Genomic DNA, 19,964 nt, shown 5'->3' with positions numbered 1-19,964 from the left:
GAAAACTTCCTAAAATATATTATACCTGGTTGTCTCAAATGTCTGGTATATATTTTTAACTGTTTCATTACTTAATTATGAAAGATTTCAAGCTACATAATTTGACAGTCATACATAATATCTAACCTGCCTTTTAAAATTGGGCAATACAAATATGATCACTTCTTGCATTCACAAGTAATGAATGCTAATTAGACAAAGTTCAAGATATTAAGAGAAGTGAAAAACAAAATGAACCTTACCCATTAACTAACCTCAGAGATAACCAACCACTGTTAACAGTTCATCTTACATGCTTATGGACCATTGTTTTCCTACAGTGGACAGTACCCTCCCCCACCCCCATGGGACATTGGAATGATGTCCTATTGCAAGCAGATGTCTACATTTTATCCAGGATTGTGGCCTATGTATAGTATAAAAATTTTTAATTGGTGGGGTGGAGACATTAAATACTTTGCTTTTTTCTGAAAAGAGTGTGGTAGGTGAAATAATTTTGGAAATCTACAGTTTAGGCAATTATTGTATATTTCTGTAGATATTTTTAAACAACAAAAAAATGAGATTACTCAGTTTTAAAAAACTCGTGCCCCCTGCCCTACTGCCCTCAGCATTTCTCCTGAGACTAAAACTCAGGAACTTCAGTTGAATGAACTTTGAGCATATTTGCTTAATTTTTGGTTTTCATTTTTGTTCTAGATAATTTGAGTTTATGGCTAGATGACCTTTAGCTAAGCATATTAGTAGTAGACATGAATTAGGTAGACTCGAGCTTCCTGATAGTTTTGATTTTGCACTTAATTAATCTTGTAAATTCCCCTAACAGGCAGAATGGCATGATTCAGACTGGATACTCTCAGTGCCAGCCAAATTACCTGAAATTGAAGAATACTACGATGGAAACATATCTTCTAATTCCAGGCAGAGGAGTGGCTGGTCAGGTGGTCGGTCAGGCAGGTCAGGCGGTCGATCTGGTGGCCGGTCAGGTAGACAGAGTCGCCAGGGAAGTCGGTCAGGAAGTCGACAAGACAGTAGAAGACGAAGTGGAAATAGAAATCGATCAAGAAGCGGGGGCCACAAACGGAGTTTTGACTGAGCATTTGATAGTTAATCTACCAGTGTGAGCTTGCCTATTTCTGTCTAATCATGTATATTACCTACCAAAAATTAGGTCATCATAGTTGAGGTATGTGTCTGCTATTTGCAAAGAAGTTGGCCGTATTTTTTTAAAATGTCTTTCACAAGAATGGTTGTAAACAAATCTACTTATCCAGTTATACCTTTGAATAAAAAAACCCTCCTTTTATTGTCTCTTTTCATTCTGTGTTAAGAATTTGCTCAGTGTTATCTTTTTCAATGTCTTCTATAACTGGACAGTCAGTATCTTATTGCATTTTACATGCTATGTATTGTTTGCATTTTATATACTATGGTGTATTTATAACTTATCAATAATTCTTTCTATAGATTATGTGGTAGAAAATATATCCTTTTAGCATTAAACCCAAAACCAAACTCAATGCCAAGGAGTCGATTCCAACTCACAGCACCCCTACAGCACAGAATAAAACTGCCCTGTGCGTTTCTGAGACGAACTCTTTACAGTTGTCAGGTCTTCGTGATTGATTTGATCAATGGACAGAGAACAAAGAATTAAAGCTTTGTCACTGAAATACGGTACTAGGAGAAGTTACGTAGAGGTTGGGTGAGTGAGAGGGCTATGATTAGTTCTGGATTAGACATAATATTACCATATATAAGGGTGCTTTACTCAATTGATGTATGTCTGGATTGTGATAGTTGTATGAGCCCCAATAAAATGATTTATAAAAAATAATAAAATATTACCATATATACTCAAGTATAAGCCGACCCGAATATCAGCTGAGGTACCTACTTTTACCACAAAACTGCATTAAAAATGTGCTGAAAAACTCGACTTATTCATGAGTATATACAGTAAGTAGTATTTGGAAGAGGAGATAATCATAGGAAATAGCATATTTAGATCTGAAGTTCAGGAGAGATGATCTAGAAATGTAAATGTAGATTTGTAAATAAAAAAGTGGTACCAGTAATTACAATCAGATACAGAGATGGCAAGAGGGCTAAAGAAGCAACCAAAAGGCACATGAATATATTTACTGGGTAATAGGAGAAAGGGAATCTAGTTTCATCATTGAACAGGGCACAAAGCCCAAGAGAATGAGGTGCTTAAAGGAACCAGAAGATGCCACTGGAGTTGGCAAAAAATAAAGTGTTTGACATACAGCGCAAACTTGTTAGCAGAGCATGTAGAGTAGAAGTTATTTTGCAGTAGGTGCTGCAGGATGTGGAGTGTGAAAATATACATGGGCTTCCAGGACTTTAGCTGTGAAAGAAGAAAGCTGAAGCTGCAGATAGAGACGGCGATAAGGACTGACGGGAGCAGGGGTTGTGGGTCACGTTCAAACATAGGGAAAGAATGGAAAGGACAGGGCAGCTGGGCAAGAATTCTTAATTCAAAATGGAGGAAGATCTTTAAAACCCAGAGGGATGGGAATGAAGTACATAAAACCTTAGCTGTTTACGCTGAGGCGTATTCCTTAGCAATCTATCAGCAGGAAAGTGAGCTTAGGAGGTGACAAGCCAAGGATGCCCTCACTGCCTCGTGACCTCTATCTTCTGTGTGGTGTCCCTGCAGGAGAATGAAGAACCAAAATAATTGAGTGCCACTGAGTCAATTCCAGTTCACAGTGACACTGGGACAGTGGGTTTCTGAGACGATGAGCACAGAAAGCCTCCTGCATAACAGCTGGTGGATTTGAACTGTTGACCTGTGCAACCCACTACACCACCACCAACCTTGCTGTCACTGACTACAGGACAGAGCAGAACTGCCCCTATGGGTTTTCAAGACAGTCTCATGCCTTGGAGCACCTGGGTGGATTCAAGCTGTTGACCTGTGGTTACCAGCCCTGAGTGAGTCACTACAAGGGCCCCTAAGGAGCAGTTAGTCTAGCATATTAAGGAGGCGTAGAGAACTGCTTAGCTAACAACTGTAGAGCAAGATGAGAGTTTGAGCGAATGACACGTCACAGGCAGTTTTGCGAGTCTAGTTGAAATGGGAGACTGGATTTGTAATTTCCTGTAGTAGCACAATATTCTGGTTCTAAAAATGGAGTAGAGACAGTTAATTGGACTGGGATTAGGGTTTTGCTTTCTGAGAAATGGCTAACAAGGCAAGGATGTTGAATTTGGCCAGATGGTCCATGGAGTTCTGACTGCTGAGATTGAATGGAGGTGAGATTTATATTGGAGCATGCAAAGGGGCAAGGACTGCCAGTAACCAAAAACCAAAACTCGTTGCCATCCAGTAATTCCAACTCAGCGATCCTGTAGGACAGTGTAACACTGTCCTGTGGTTTTAAACTGCAACTCCCGCGGAGCGGCTGGTGGTTTTGAACTGCTTACACCTGTAGTTAACCCACTGCATAGCCAACTCTGTCACCAGGACTCCTGACTATCAGCAAGGATGGTGGAAATTTGAGATTTCAAGAGCAGAGCAGTTGAAGACAAGCGGAGGTTTGGTGATAATCCTGGTGGAAGCTAAGTTCCTTTTAGTTGAGGTGGTTACGAACTGAGAAACCAAATGTTTTTCATGATCAATGAAGTCTTCTAGGATGAAGATAAACAGCTGAGGAGGGATTAAAAAAGACCAAACCAAGTGTCAAGATACCTCCGTGGGGCCTTTGGTAACTGACCTGAATGAAGACTATAGAATGATTGAGCCTCCAAGGGACAAGGGTTTCTACATGAAACTGATGGAGTGATATCTGGAAGTGGCTTTGAGGGAAAAGATCAGAAGCAACACTTGTGTTATGTGGAATGTGGTGGAATGAACCGCATTTGCGTGAGAAAACTGCACAGATGGTGTAGTGTTCAGGAAAAGCCAGAGTGCAGTTAAGCAGAAGAAAGAAATCTCAGCGACTGAGGAGGGGGTGAGCTTTGATGTGGGGACCAAGGTTCTGGTAAGACCACGCTTGATGGGAGGGAAAACCTTTGTTAACTATGCTTGCCTAACTTGAGAGCTGAGTTTATAGCCAAGATAAAGGGAGGGCTCACCAAGATGCAGGAACACATTCGATTGGAATATGTCATACACCTGCAGGGTCCAGGCCCTGGGTTTGGGGCCCAAAGGTAACTAAAGAAGGCCCAGTTTCTGCCCACAAGAATCTAGTAACACGTGGAACTTGTCAAGTAGTGATGAACCAAGTGCAATGCTGAGATCTTTCTACAAGGGCACCTAGTCCAGCCTAGGAGCAGAGGGAGGCGTCCGAGAAAGCTTTATAGGGCAAAGGAAACTGAAGCGGCACCAGCATCCAGGCACAGACAGGGCTTAATGCAAGGAACTACAAATCACTTGCTGCCAGGATTGCTGCTGAGAAGAGTTAAGGTAAGAATAAAAAACAAACAGGTAACCAGTCTCTTTAAGTTTTATTTGCACTTACATGTCATACAATAATTCAGTCATGTCAAGAAGAGTTTTATAAAGGGCACAATCCTAGTAGCCCTCACTTTTTCTTTTTACATTTTATTAGGGGCTCATACAACTCATCACAATCCATACATATACATCAATTGTATAAAGCACATCTGTACATTCTTTGCCCTAATCATTTTCAAAGCATTTGCTCTCCACTTAAGCCCTTTGCATTAGGCCTCTTTTTTCCTCTCCCTCCCTGCTCCCCCTCCCACATGAGCCCTTGATAATTTATAGATCGTTATTTTGTCATCTCTTGCCCTATCCAGGGTCTCCCTCCCCCCCCTTCTCTGCTATCCATCTCCCAGGGAGAAGGTCACATGTGGATACTTGTAATCAGTTTCCCCTTTCCAACCCACTCACCCTCCACTCTCCCAGCATCGCCCCTCACACCCTTGGTCCTGAAGGTATCATCCACCCTGGAATCCGTGCCTCCAGCTCCCATATGCACCAGTGTACAACCTCTGCCCTATCCAGTCCTGAGCCCTCACTTTTCAGAAGTTCTTTTTACACCACTTTTACAAAAGACCTACCTGTTTGCACTAACAAATCTGAATTGGATTGTTGCTTTTATGAAAACAGGCAAACCTATGGCTCTGCAGTTATTTTACAGCAAGTAGTGTGAGTGAGGAGAGCGGTATTACCAAGCTCCTTTCCTGCCAACCACCCCAGCACCAATCCATCCCAACCCCCAACCCCAATAGCCTTGAAGTGTGTCCTGAGCACATGTTGTAGGTTTGCTATGTTGTTTGGGAGGACCTGACCCTGCTGGGAAATGTGGTTTCGTTTGCTGTTACTAGTGTCATGTCCAAGCAGGGGACTCTTAAATCTATCCCCCTTTGAGCAGGATAGACACACACTCACTGAGAAAAATAGATTCCATGGAAGATGTGTCTTGTTTGCTGGCAGACACAAGAAACTAGGAGAGCTTCTAGCTAAGACCATGCCTTGGCCTCCAAAATGGTCAGAAAATAAATTCTAGCCTCCAACATGGTTAGAAAATGAATTTCTGGGTTTTTAAAAATCATTTTATTGGGGGCTCATATAATTCATCACAATCCATACATAAATTGTATAATGTACATTTGTACATTCCTTGCCCTCATTCTCAAACTATTTGCTCTATTTAAGCCCCTGGCATCAGCTCATTTTTCCCTCTTCCTCATGAACTCTTGATAATTTATAAATTATTATTTTGTCTTATCTTGCACTATCCGACATCTCCCTTCACTCCCTTTTCTGTTGTCCATCCCCAGTGAGGAGGTTATATGTAGATCCTTGTAACTGGTTCCCCCTTTCGACACCACCCTCCCGGTATCGTCACTCTCACCACTAGCTCTGAAGGGATCATCTGTCCTGAATTCCCTGTGTTTCCAATTCTATCTGTACTAGTGTACACCATCTGGTCTAGCCAGATTTGTAAGGTAGAATTGGGATCACGATAGTGGTAGGGGAGAGGGAGGAAGATTTTCGGAACTAAAGGAAAGTTGTATGTTTCATCATTTCTACACTGCATCCTGACTGGCTGGTCTCCTCCCAGAGACCTTTCTATAAGTGGATGTCCAGTTGCCTACAGATAGGTCTTGGGTCCCCAATCTGTATTACCCCTCATTCACAATGATTTTTTTTGTTCTTTGATGCCTCATACATGATCCCTTTGACACATTATCACACAGGCTGGTGTGCTTCCATGTGGGCTTTGTTCTTCTCAGCTAGATGGCCGCTTGTTTACCTTCAAGCCTTTAAGAACCCAGACACTATACACACACACATACATATATGTATATTTTTTACCCTTGCACAATCTTGACACTCTATTTTTTGATAGCCGGCACCATCACCTTTCTTCACCACATTTGCTTATGCACCCGCTTTCTCTTCAGCGGTTTTATAGGGAAGGTGAGCATCATACAATGCCAATTAAATAGAAGAAAGTATTCTTGCATTGAGGGAGTACTTCAGTGGAGGCCCAATGTCCATCTGCTACCTTAATACTAAACCTGTAAATATATGCACATAGATCTATTTCCCCATCCTCATATATATATTTACATATGTGCATGCCTTTATTTATATTTGTTCTTTAAACCCACCTACTCAAGGGACAAGTTGTTAAGCAGCATAGGTAACAGAGATGATGCTCAGTCCTAGGACACTAGAACACAAGACCCTGAGGCTGACCACAGCCGCCCTCAAGCTGGAGGCAACGACCAAATCGCAGAAGCACTGATGGCAATTTCCCGTGCTGTTTTATCTGAAATTAGAGTGGTTGTCAAGACTCACAGAGAATCGCCTGCTAATTTTAAAGCAGAGTATTTTTGTCATTATACAGGATAGCAGACACCATCTAGTCCATCTGGTCTCAGGCTAGTGGAGGCTGCGATTCACGGTTAGTTCTTCAGAGTAATGGTTTCTTTGCGACTCTGATTTTCTTCCGTCTTCTTTGCCCTTGGCAGGGAGACACCAATTTGTTTTCTCAAAAAATGACAATGCCTCTACTTTACATACAAGCCTGTGCCAAAACGTATTGTGCCTAGTTCCCAGTCGGACATGCACAGGCTTATCTCAAGCAAAACATGTCTAAATGTGTAGACAAGTTATCTCAGTTTTACTGGCATATAATTCACAAACACTTCAACAGAAGTCACATCAAGAGGAGTTGTAGTCATCACCGCTGTTTTAGAACAGTTTCCTCATTCTTGTACCCGTTGTTATTAGCTCCCCGCTTCCCCCACCCTCACTTGCCACCCCCCCAAGGGGCCACTGATTCAGTTACTGTCTCTATAGAGTTACCTATCTTGGAGTTCATACACAGAACAACGTTTAAACACAAAAGTAACAAGAATCGCAAGGCTCAGTAATACATTTGTCTTTCAGCCTTGTCAGGGTGCTTTAAGAGCAAAAAGTCCAGTCGCAGCAGGGGCTTCAGGAGGATCTGCTGGGCAGTGACGTTGGGGCAGAGGTGTGGCGCAATGGTGTCTCGGGGATTTCGGAGGGCCAGAGGTTTCTTGAGCTCATAGGACAATTGTGGAGGCTTGTTAAGAAGCGGATTTAAGAACACTGAAAACAGCATCGGTTACAAAAGGCCAGGAAAGTTATACCAACTTTTTTTTTGGGGGGGGGGCGACGGGGGTCTGGATCCCGCCCAGGGGATCTTCGCGGGGGCGGGGGGGAGGGCGCACAGGACGTACTGACGACGCCACGAAGCCGGCTGCTCGAGGCGAGACCCACCAAGGCGGGGCCGACTATGGCTTCCGCGTGGCGCGACTTCCCGGGCCGAGGGGCGCCCGCGGGGCCGGGGCGGGACGGGGAGCGCCCGCGGCGGGAGCGCCGTCCGGCCTCCGGGGCAGAAGGCGGCGTGTGCGCAGTCGGAGTCCGCCGGGCGGCTCGGCCGCGGGAGCAGCTGCGCACGCGCGGGCGGCGGCGTCTCGCCGCTGAGGCCCCGCCCCGGAAGGCGTCCCGCTTCCGGATCCGGCGAGGTCCCGGCGGAGGACGGGAAGGCGGAGGCGGGGCGACGCCCAGTGGGGACGGCTGCGGGCCCCGTGGGGTCGGACGGAGGTGGTCGCGATGGCCCCCGGGTCCTGGGCCCGGAGCGGAGCCGGGAGAGAAGGGGAGCCGAGTCTGTGGGGCCCGGGAGGGAGCTGTGGCGATCGGACTGGAGAGCGAGCGAGCGAGGCTGCGTCCTGGGATCGGCGGAGGGCGGGGCTCCCGGGAGGAAACCCGGTGCCCACGCGGGAGAGGCATCGGAGGTGGGCGAGCGGGGCCAGAGAGACGCGGGCGCCCGGGGCCGGCGGGGTGCGATGGCCTGGAGGTCGCACGGGGAAACGAGGGACGAGCTGGGTTTATTAGTGGCTTTCTGCTTTGCAAGCTACAGTGTAGCCTAAAAATTCCAATGTTGCCTAAAAATTCCAGTGTTGATACATCCAAAATTAATGAACCGCAACCGTGACACAAGCCTCAATGCAGTCTAGAATCCGTACATTTCTTACTGCTGGACCAGTGGCTTTCCACATCACTAATGATTTCTCAAGCTGCTCCTCTCTCAAGACCAGCCATCTAATCAGTCTCCAATGCCTCTAATATCTGGTGCATCACACCCAAGATCTTAGGTGCTGCCAAGAACACCTCAACACTTCTTATCACATCTTTCATTAGTCCTACTGTTTTATCACAGCCAATGGTTAGTACTCTAGTAGTTAAGCTGGGACCAGTTTCGCAGTCTGTACCTGTTGACCAAAGCAGTAAAGTCATGAACCTGTTTCTTCATAAAGTCATAAGCATTCAAGAGAAATTCGCCACCTGGTCCAAATCATACATCTAGGAGTAATGCATCAAATACAACAGTTGTACCACTGATTATCTACCCGAATGACATGTTCACTATTCATAAAGTATGGTCAAGGATGGTCTGTCTGCAGTTCATGCATAGAAACAGGCATCAAGATTGCACGGGAAGCATCTCCATGTCAGAAATTCATACAATTTTAAAATTATTAAACATTTATTAATACAGTGTTTATTTGTCTTTCCTCTGTCAATCCCTGAGCCAATTTCTCCAGGCTGCCCTGGGAGGTGCAGGAAAAGTAACAAGGATGGAGACCGCTCCTTCACATGGTGAAGAGGCTGAGGAAGGCCACCCTCTGGCAATGAGGCCGCACTGCTTCTGAGAGGGCAGAGCGTACAATGGCGGAAGAGGGAAGGGTTCCTGATATAACCGGCGATAAGGCGCACTAACGCAGTCCCAGTGCCAGCTCCAGGGCCCGCCACTCCCAACTGTGGCAGCCTGAGTCCCAGTCAACTTGGCAGCTGTGTCTGTCCTTTGAGATGGTGTTGGTTTGGAAGCTACAACAGGGATAAGCGGGGTCAGGTAGTGTGGGTGGGGCCGTCAAGCTGCTGAAGCGCTCAACTGTCCGTGTCTAGGGCTGTTTGGGCACCAACGCAGTTACTGGTCAGCTCAGCAGGTGGAGGTGCTTCTGACCCGGAAGGGGTAGGGAAGAGTTTGGCGCAGTCGTACAGTTTTAGGGGGCGGTGGCAGGAGGGCTGCTCCAAGTACAGAAGAGACAAAGATTAAAAGTTGAAGTATGTGAAATTCAATCAGCTTTATGAGAGCAAAAGATACTATTTTTGAAACAAAATTAAGGAACTTGGAAAGCTAAAAAGAATACATCAGAATTCCTTCATGGTTTGAAGTGCATAATTGCATATGGTGTGAGTAAAGGAATTATAATTCTGTTGACCATTCTGAACATTTTTGAGCTGCATCGAAGTAGACTTTGGACTGCTAAGTGACAGGGGTTGGGTCTGTGAGTGTCAATTCAAGGGAAAGATAAAAGATCAATTTATAAAACCTTTGAGATGTAGATTTCTGGTAGATGTATTTTTTAAAAAGAGGTATTCTACATGTAAATATGCTTCATAGAATGAAGCCATGGGATTCCATCCGAACAGAGTTTAGACATCCCAAACTAATCAATGGTGAGGTAGCTCAATACCTAACCTTTTACATGTAAACTTGTCTGCAAAATTAGTTTTAAGAAAAAGAAAATAAGGGGGGGGTTAATTTATCATTCAGAAGCCTTGCATTTTCAAAAATTCAGTGCAAGCACTAGACGATCTGTATCTATTTGAACCACAGTGTACAAAGTAGCATGAAACAACTGTTTCCACCCTTGCCCCTGGTCAAGCGCAATCTTTTTTTAAAAAACATTTTATTAGGGGTTCATACAACTTTTATCACATTCCATGCATATACATACATCAATTGTATAAAGCACATCCATACATTCTTTGCCCTAATCACTCTCAAAGCATTTGCTCTCCACTTAAGCCCTCTGCATCAGGTCCTCTTTTTTTTCCCCCTCCCTCCTTGCTCCCCCCTCCCTCATGAGCCCTTGATAATCCACAGATTGTTATTTTGTCATATCTTGCCCTATCCGGAGTCTCCCTTCCCCCCTTCTCTGCCGTCCATCTCCCAGGGAGGAGGTCACATGTGGATCCTTTTAATCAGTTCCGCATTTCCAACCCACTCACCCTCCACTCTCCCAGCCTCGTCCCTCACATCCCTGGTCCTGAAGGTATCGTCCACCCTGGATTCCCTGTGCCTCCAGCTCCCATATGCACCAGTGTACAATCTGTGCCCTATCCAGTCCTGCAAGGTAGAATTCGGATCATGGTAGTTGGGGGGAGGAAGCATCCAGGATCTGGGGGAAAGCTGTGTTCTTCATCGGTACTACATCGCACCCTGACTGACCTGTCTCCTCTCCTAAACTCCTCTGTGAGGGGATCTCCAGTGGCCGACACTTGGGCCTCGGGTCTCCACTCTGCACTTCCCCCTTCATTCACTATGGCATATACACACATGCACACACACATATATACACATACACACATATATATATATTTTTGCATGATGCCTTATACCTGGTACCTTTGGCACCTTTGATCGCACAGGCTGGTGTGCTTCTTCCATGTGGGCTTTATTGCTTCTGAGCTAGCTGGCCGCTTGATCACCTTCAAGCCTTTAAGACCCCAGACACTATCTCTTTCGATAGCCGGGCACCATCAGCTTTCTTCCCCACATTTGCTTATGCAAGTGCAATCTTTTTTATGTATTCCATTTCCCTCTGAAATCCTCCCATGGGATTTTATCCACTTCCCTAAGGGCTCCTCTTTGACTCTTGTGGCAGTGCTGCTACGATGCTTTTTATATCTGACCTCATTCATATGTACAGTAACAGCATTGCCGTGATTATGCTTAATCCACTTGTTTTATATCAATTATTGAGGTCCGTTTGCACCCTGTAAGAACTGACTTAAAAGTACTACTGGGCACGTGTGCTGAAAGTACATTGATTGCTCAAATATTAATAGCCCAATGAACATGGTTGTGGGAGGGGAAAGAGAAATAAACACGTTCAAACAAAATAATTATTTTTCACATCCTACAGTCATTGGATATTAGAATTTGAACTACCTGAGGATTCTTTTATCAGAACCATTCTTACTGAATATTTATACTTGATACAAATCTGTAAGGGAAGTTTCGTTTAAGGCATATTAACAGAAAATTATATATAAAATATTTAATGAAATTCAAGAATGATTGAGTCACTTCCCAAGTGGTGGTCATTTGCGACACCCTAGCTGACCTGCCTTGCTATTGTGACATTTCATTTTGAACCATGTTGTGTTGTAGCCAACTGTTTAAGTCTAGTGCCTGCTGCAGTTCTTAGCCATCACAAAATGCTAAATTTGTGTAACTGGAGCTTCCTGCTGCCATCTGGAAATGGGAAAGCGCAACTTTGTATATTGTTTTCTAGAGTATATTTTTAAAACTTGTTATCATCCAATTTTTTTATTTTTAAAAAATCTTTTTATTGGGGCTCATAAGGCTCTTATCACAGTCTGTACATACATCAATTGAGCAAAGCACCCTTATACATTCATTGCAGTTGTCATTCTCATAATTCACCTTCCACTTGGGTTCCTGGAATCAGCTCAGTTTCCCTTTTTTTCCCCCGTCCCCCTCCCTCCCCGATCCCACCCCTGGTCCCTTGATAGTTTATAAATAATTATTATATCTTATCTTACACTCCCCGGCGTCTCCCCTCGCCCGCCTCCCCATTGCCCATCTCCCAGAGAGGAGGTTACACATAGATCTCCGAGATCGGTTCTCTCTTTCTACACCCCCTTCCCTCCTGGTGTCGCCCCTCCCTCCGCTGGTGTTGAGGGGTTCATCTGTCTTAGATTCCCTGTGCCTCCAGATCCCCACTGCACCGCTGTACATCCTCTGGTATAACCAGGTCCGCAAGGTAGAATTGGGGTCATGATGATTGGGAGGGGAGGAAGCGTTCAGGAACTAGAGGAAGGTTTTGAGTTTCATTGTTGCTACACTGAACCCTGAGTGAGTCATCCCCTCCCCACTACCCATCTGGAAGGTGTGTCCAGCTGTCTCCAGATGGGCATTGGGTCCCCATCAAGCACTCTCCCTCTTTCACAGTGATGTGATTCTCACCACCCCTATCATCCAATTTTTAAAAAATGTTTGAGATATTCGGAGCAGAAAATTGGCTCTCAGATACGCTCCCCCAAGGGCACGGCAGAAAGTGGAAATGCAAACACTGACCTTCACCAGTGTCTGCAAGTACACGCTTTTTCAATAACACAGGAAGCAAGTGTCCCTTCTCCCCACTCGAGTTAGCCAACGGGATCATACTGAAGGAAGTAAGAGCCTTGGGTGGACTGATGGGTTTCTATTTTCTGGTTCCTTTACGTGATGGTGGAGTTGTTCCATCAACATTAAGGCCATCTCCACCCACTTGACAACTTCAGTGGGTCCTGCCTGGGTCTTGCTTTTTGACATCCGATGCATAGAAGTCTACGTACAGGAAATGGCCAAGCTGGATATCAAGTAGCTGCACAGCTGAGTCACCAACAGAGCAGGAGGGAAATTTGGAAAGGTACGTCACTGGTATGTTTTGGCTTCACTATCCCTAACCCTGACCCCCAGTAATATGTGCAAGTACTCCTCAAAAGGTTCTGCTTCAGTCTTTTTATGTTGTTTTCTTTTTCCAAGAAAATGAAAGGCGGGGGGGGGGGGACGTGGGTGAAGGGATGAAGGGAGACAGCGGATGATGTGAAATAATGAGAATTTAAAGATTTATAACTGATCAAAGGTTCATGAGGGTGGGAGGGAGGGGGAAAAGAGCTGATACCAACGACTCAAGTGGAAAGAAAATGTTTTGAAAATGATGATGGCAACATATGCACAAATGTGCTAGATACAATTGATGTATGCATTGTTATAAGAGCTGTAAGAGCCCCCAATAAAATGATTTATTTTTTAAAAAAAGATTTACTGTTGTATTATTTTTCTCCATGTGAAATCCTGTGTCTCCCCTGGATACCTACTTCTAGAGTGTGATAACTAACTGGGCAGGGTGTCTAATAGGTTGGACTCGGGACATAGTGAGGGTAAGAAACTTACAGGGGCAGTCTCGAACTTGTGCCCTCTCCAACTACAAGATGAATAGACACTAGTGGTCAGCAGGAATGTCTCCCCTTCTCAGGCTGCCTCAGCTTGGTGCCTTTCAGCGTATTGTGACGCCTTGAAGTTCAAGCTTCATCTGGTGCTGCCTTGACTTTCCCACAGGGAAGACGCGTCCCCTCCTGTCCACCCTTCCTTTCCTCTCCCCTCTGCCTCCGCATGTCTCCTGTGCTTGAAGCAGGGCATGGGGCGCATGGATTCCTATGAAGAGAAACTGCTGCCATCGCTTAACTCCGCCTCCAGTTAGACCCCCACCACCCTGGGCCCCGGGTCAGAGAGCACCACAGTGGCCTGCTTCTTCCGCAGTAAGGCTTGCTCCTGGAAAGGTGAGCGGTCTTGTCCACAGGTCCTGGACACAAGTCCCCGTCCAAAGTGTCTCTGCCCTGGCCTGGGCTGAGGTGGCCTTTCTTCAGGCCCTGAGGCAACAAAATGGAAAGGACTTTGGGCAATAGGCTGAGAGCCGCTGTGAGGCTGGCATCCCAGGAACACTGGCAAATGCCCAGAGGCCACCCTCAAAAGCTGGCAGAAGGAGCAGACCCGGGTGAGGAGGGCCCTCACTTTATCCAGATGAGATCACCAACTGCTCCTGCCACCGAGGGTCTGCCCTGTGGTCCAAAGCGGGGTTCTCACTGTCAAATTCTCTCCCAGACATGCCAGTAACAGTGGCCATTAGGTACATGGCCACTCACGGTGGCCCCTGGTGGGTCAGAGTAGAATGTGTTCCACAGGGTTTCCAGTGGCCAGTTTTTTGGAAGTAGATTGCCAGGCCTCTCTCTGTGTGACTGGGTGGACTTGGTTAGCAGCCAAGCATTTGTCCATTTGTGCCCCAGGAGCTCCCTGTCAAACATGAGTCATTTATATCACTGAGACAGGCGGTGGCAGGCACTATCACCAAGTGGCGGTGCCATCAGATGACTGGCATTGGGGTTGGTCAAGAAACCAGAAGCCCAAACTGCAAAGGCTCCTGTTGGGCCTTCGACATTCATATGGATGGTGTCACAAGTGCCCAGGGGTCCCCTCCTGACCACTGCTCTGCTCCCTGAGTCTCACCCATCACAGGCCACCAAAGGATCCCTTTGCCTGGCAGCCCCTGCCTCCAGTGGCTGGCATGTTGGGTTTGGGTTCAGTCATTAGCTTTAGAAAAACTCACTTCTTCAATGTAAACTACGGTGTGTAATCAAGGAGTTCTGGTGGAGCTGCCAGGTAAGCGCTGGACTGCTAACCACAAGGTGGGTGGTCCTAACCAACTAGTCGCTTCACAGGAGAATAGTGAGACTATCTGGTCCCATGAAGACTTACAGCCTCCAGACGGTATACAGGGCTGTCACGAGTCTGAATCCGATCAATGGCGGGAGGGCGCGAGTAATCAGGATCTAAAAATGGGATTGTAGAAAGTTTCATTAAAAGTAGACCGCCAGGGACTACGGTAGAGGTGGATTAAAACCAGATTTCCTCTTCCAGATGTAGACACAACGATGGCGGATCAATGTAATTGCAGCAGCAGCTGGAAGTCTGGCTCCGAGGTGCACTCGCTGTGAGCCTTGATTTCCTCTGTCCGTCCAGTGAGGCTACCGAGGCAGTGATGACGGAGCTTTCCGTGAGCATTCGGAAAGGGAGGCCTGAGAGAGGCTGAGGGAAGTGTACCTCAGGCAAATCTTTTTATCTGCCCTACTTCTGAGTATTACTTCTGGTTCCCAGAGGTTAGCTAGGTATGTGGGTTTGTTTGATTGCGGCAGAAAGAAGCATTAACACTTTTTGAGTACTGAGTGTCAAGTTCACAGCCCACTGAATGGTAATAGCTTCCTGAACTCTAAATTCCACAAGGGCGAGAACCATGCTGTGGCACATATTAAGTGTTTGACAAATATTTTTAATCAATTAATGAATGAGATATTTGAAAAATATGGAATTATTAAATTATTAAATATGGGCTTATATTAACAACTGCCTGTTTTCCTTAGGTGGTGCAAGAGGGATGTGATAGGATGACTGAGAGAGGTTTGGGTGCAAGTCGGCTCTACGCCAACTCGCCTGCCTTGGCTAATCTCACTCTGCATGTTGTCCTGCCTGCCCTTACCAAGGGAATGCCAGCCACCGAGCTCTCTCCTTTCCCTTCCGGAGAGCTCTGAACGTGCCCCCCTTCTGCCCCCCAAGACTAGAGTCCTTCAGCCAGTACAGATGCAGGAGATCTTGCTGAACCCAGAAAGAAGTCTCTTGGCGGTAGTTTTTGGTTAGTTTCTGTCTGTTTAATTCCTCTCTCTCTACTTTTAAGGTTGGTTTTACACAGTTGCGTTTCTGGTCAGTACACTGTAGGCATCTGACTCCAGAAAACACCTTGCCTTTTAACAGTGGTCAGCCTGGTGCTGTCCGTCCAGCCGTCCACTGACCGTCTGCGGTGCAGCTCGGCCCCTCTCTGGCCCCCATCAGGCGGGAGACTGCCTCATGGTTTTCCAGCTCGTGGAGACAGAGGTCCCGGCTCTTGGCCAGCCAGACCATGAGACGACCTACGTAGAAGCCACTGATCTGGCCCACACCGTCGTTTCTTCCCATGGACAGGAGGAAAGTCAGCGCATCTGCGGAGAGGAGAGACGGGCACCAACTAAAACCGTGCTTGACAGACACGGGCCTGAAGCCCTGCCAGGGGCCTGCAGTGTGAGACTTTCCAGAGTCAGTCTGTCACCAGCTCTGAGAGTCTGTCCCGGTGGTCAGTCATCTGAAAGACTTTTGGAAAAGCTTCGCCACGCGGAAGCCCATGGGCTTCCCTTACCAGGTTTGTAGGCCTTGAGGGGCCTCTGCTTCAAGGAGTTGACGATGTTGGTGGTGACGATGCTGGCGTGGAGGCCGGCGTGATAGGCCATCTTGGGCTCCTTCACGTCCGCACAGTCTCTGATGGCGTACAGTTGGACCCACTCTTCAAATGGTTGATCCCAGACCAAGCAGTCCATATTTGGATTGGGGTTTGGGGAGAGCTGCACACCTGACCAGGTGCAGAATTTTCTTTGTATTTATGTAGGAAACAAAACAAAGGCTGAATAACAATGTAAGAAGGAAGAAACTGTGGCATTCCATGATGCTCACCTTCCTGACACGATGGCTGAAGACAAATGTGTGCATAAGCAAATGTGGTAAAGAAAGCTGATGGTGCCCAGCTATCGAATGACATAGCATGTGGGGTCTTAAAGGCTTGAAGATAAATAAGCGGCCATCTAGCTCAGAAGCAACAAAGCCCACATGGAAGAAGCACACCAGCCTGTGAGATCATGAGGTGTCAAAGGGATCAGGTATCAGGCATCAAAGAACAAAAAGTCATCTCATTGTGAATGAAGGGGGGAGTGCGGATTGGGGACACAAAGCCCATCTATAGGCAACTCGACTCCCCTTACAGAAGAGTCCTGGGGAAGAGACAGCCAGTAAGGGTGCAGTATAGCAACGATGAAACATACAACTTTCCTCTAGTTCTTAAATGCTTCTTCCCCTTCCACTATCATGATCCCAATTCTACCTGACAAATCTGGCTAGACCAGAGGATGTACACTGGTACGTATAGGAACTGGAAACACAGGGAATCCAGGACAGATGATCCCTTCAGGACCAGTGGTGAGAGTGGCAATACAAGAGAGTGGAGGGAGACTGGGGTGGAAAGAGGGAACCGATTATAAGGATCTGCATATAACCTCCTCCCTGGGGGACAGACAACAGAAAGGTGAGAAGGGAGACATCAGACAATGTAAGATATGACAAAATAATAATAATTTATAAATTATCAAGAGTTCATGAGGGAGGGGAGGGAGAATGAGGAGGGAAGGGAAAAAATTAACTGACACTAAGGCTCAAGAGGAAGCAAATGTTTCGAGAATGATGAGGGCAACAAATGTACAAATGCGCTTGACATACAATGGATGTAAGTATGAATTGTGATGAGTTGTATGAGCCCCCAATAAAATTATTTAAAAAAAGAAAGAAGAAAATGTTCTAAAATTCTTGTGATGATTGTACCACTCTTCTTAATATTATTGAACTATTGTATTATAAGATTCATGAATTATATAGACCAATGGGCCTATAGAAAAAAAAAGCCTCTTTCTCCTCTCTGGAAAACTCAAGAGCAGTAGATGGCCTTGAATTTTAGACGATTCTGGTCACTTGGGTCACGATTGCACAGGGTGTCTAACACTACATTAAAATACCTGATTTTTAAAATTGGGTGAACAAAGGGAAGAGTGCTGTGTGGCCCATGTTCTATATCTCAATAACTGGAGCTGATGGGGGGAAACTAGTACCGCTTTTTGAATCAGCAGATGAAATATGCCCAGAAACACGTCTAGCAGCTGAAGGATTACAGTGCGTTAGCCAGTGCTGATCCGATAAAAGCTTGCCATGGCTCTGAAGGGGCTCACCCTTTATCTTTGCTCCTTCCTCTTGGAGCCCAGCACCTTCGGGACTGCCTGGGGCTGTTCAGAGCCTTCTCTTTAGTCCTGTGTCCCGAGCGATCCCTGGCCAGCTATGTGAATTTGAAGCATTTACCCATCAATTTGGTTTCTGAATTTATGAAATAGTGGTTCATTCCCTTCAGCATTATACATGTGAATCAGGAGTTTACATTTAGGTATGTTTTTTCCTATATTATTGTAACATTGTTTTCATTTCATATATGTATATATGTTATGTAGATGTTTGGGTTAAATTTGTTATTTTATTTACTTATTTATTTATAGTAACATTCCCCTTTAATAGCCTGATGGACTGCTGGTGACAAGAGGGCAGGGTTCTGGGGCCCCAGCTACACAGGCCCCTTGCCTACCCACCCCAGTACCCAGAGTGGGGGTTGGGGAGCACCCAGGATGGAGCTAGATAAGCCAATTCATTTCCCATCGCTGAGTAGGTGGGGGAGGCAGCGCCAACCTTAATCACATGGTGGTTAAAAAAAATAACGAGGGGCAGGTGGCAGGGAGGGGAGGCAAGGCCAGGGAGGGGGACAACCCCCACTGGCCACCCCACATCCCCCACCTGTGGCCCCCAATAAATATCTGCAGGGGACACCGGGGCTGGTGGCCCTGGTGGGGGTGGGATGGGCGCCAACCCTATCAGGCAGCGCTCAAAGTAGGTGGATCCGATGTAGCCTCCCCGCATGGAGCGCTGCACATTCTGCTCAAACAGCCGTCGGTTGATTTGCAGGACCTCGGCAGCCTCCTTATTCAGGGGGTCTTCGGGGTTAGTCTCCAAGAAGAGATCCTGCAGGCCATAAGTTATGGAGTTTGTCGTAAGGACCGGCTTCCAGTCCTCTCGGAGGATGTTGAGGCAGACATTGCCCTCGAGGTGGATGTTGGGATGATAAACCATGGTTTCACACTTCATCTTGGGGGGGTCATGTGGGTAACGCTGTCCCCCCCCTTAAAACTGAAAACAAACGTCCCACTTTTGGAAAGGCCTCATCAGGGCAGATGACCAGCTGGAAGTTGAGGTCGCCAGGGTCTGAGAAGTTGCTATCACAGGTATTGGGCAGGTTCAGCTCCTTTATGTCCTTCTGGACCCACAGCTGCGCCGCCGGCGCCTTCTGCTGCTGCCCTTGGTGCCGCCGGCCAACTCCTCCTCCTCTTGCTGCTTCAGCGAGAGCAGCTTGATCATCCTGCCACCAGGCCCACAGCGCGGCCCACCTCCGGGTTAAATTTTTTCAACAGTATTTTTTTCTTACTAGTAATACATGTCTACTGCTGGAAAGTTCAACAAGTATCACCCAACAATAACTATTTTGTCATGTTGAATTTTGAATTCTCTGACATATATAAATAATGCCTTTAAAATAGAAAGTTTCCTATGATCTTAGGAAGGCGTCATCTCTGGGTAATTCAGACAATGATTTTAGCTAGTTGCTGACTGAAAGAGTGAAGGTTCAAGCCCACCCAAAGGGCACTCTTGTAACAAAGGCCTGGAAAATCCGCCATTGAGAACCCTACGAAGTCCTCCACTCTGACACATACAGCCTGCCGTGAGTCAGAATCGCATCTCATTCATGGCAACTGACTGATCTTACGGAAACCCTCCCATCTAGGTTGGAGAAAATTGGCTTGGCACAATTATGATTTAATTAGGTTTTATATTTCCTATCAAATACATATAAAGCTGATTTCTTACCCTTACAGCTGACTTTTATATTGATGACTAGATTCGATACAATAATTTGACCAAATCTTTGAACCAAAGGGACTTCTCTCATTTTTTCTCTTGAATTTTGGCCTTGTGTCAGGAGCTTGGGTGGTGGTGTGGATTATACAGAGGGCTGCTAAGTGCAAGAGCAGCAGTTCAAAACCACCAGTGGGAGGAAGACGAGGCTTTCTACTCTCATAGAGTTACAGTCTCAGAAACCCACAGGGGCAGGTCTACAACTGTCCTACAGAA

At 46.2% G+C, this 19,964-nt stretch overlaps 1 protein-coding gene and 1 pseudogene across 2 annotated transcripts in view; one reads left to right on the top strand and one right to left on the bottom strand.

The window, feature by feature from the left end:
- Positions 1–1,595, top strand: part of DDX50 (DExD-box helicase 50) — a 49,545-nt gene extending 47,950 nt beyond the window's left edge. For both annotated transcript variants that reach the window (XM_075535118.1, XM_075535119.1), the window contains one exon: positions 827–1,595. In XM_075535118.1, the coding sequence (XP_075391233.1) occupies positions 827–1,096 (270 nt within the window). In that variant the 3' untranslated portion in view covers positions 1,097–1,595. The remainder of the gene's footprint in view (positions 1–826) is intronic.
- A 16,703-nt stretch (positions 1,596–18,298) lies between these two features.
- On the bottom strand, positions 18,299–19,193 carry LOC142429426 (NEDD8-conjugating enzyme Ubc12-like; annotated as a pseudogene).
- Positions 19,194–19,964: the final 771 nt, after the last annotated feature.

Source organism: Tenrec ecaudatus, chromosome 16, assembly GCF_050624435.1.
Source record: "Tenrec ecaudatus isolate mTenEca1 chromosome 16, mTenEca1.hap1, whole genome shotgun sequence".
Classification (NCBI taxonomy): Eukaryota; Metazoa; Chordata; class Mammalia; order Afrosoricida; family Tenrecidae; genus Tenrec; species Tenrec ecaudatus.
Note: the sequence above shows the minus strand (reverse complement) of the source record. Positions and strands in the feature narration are given on the sequence as shown.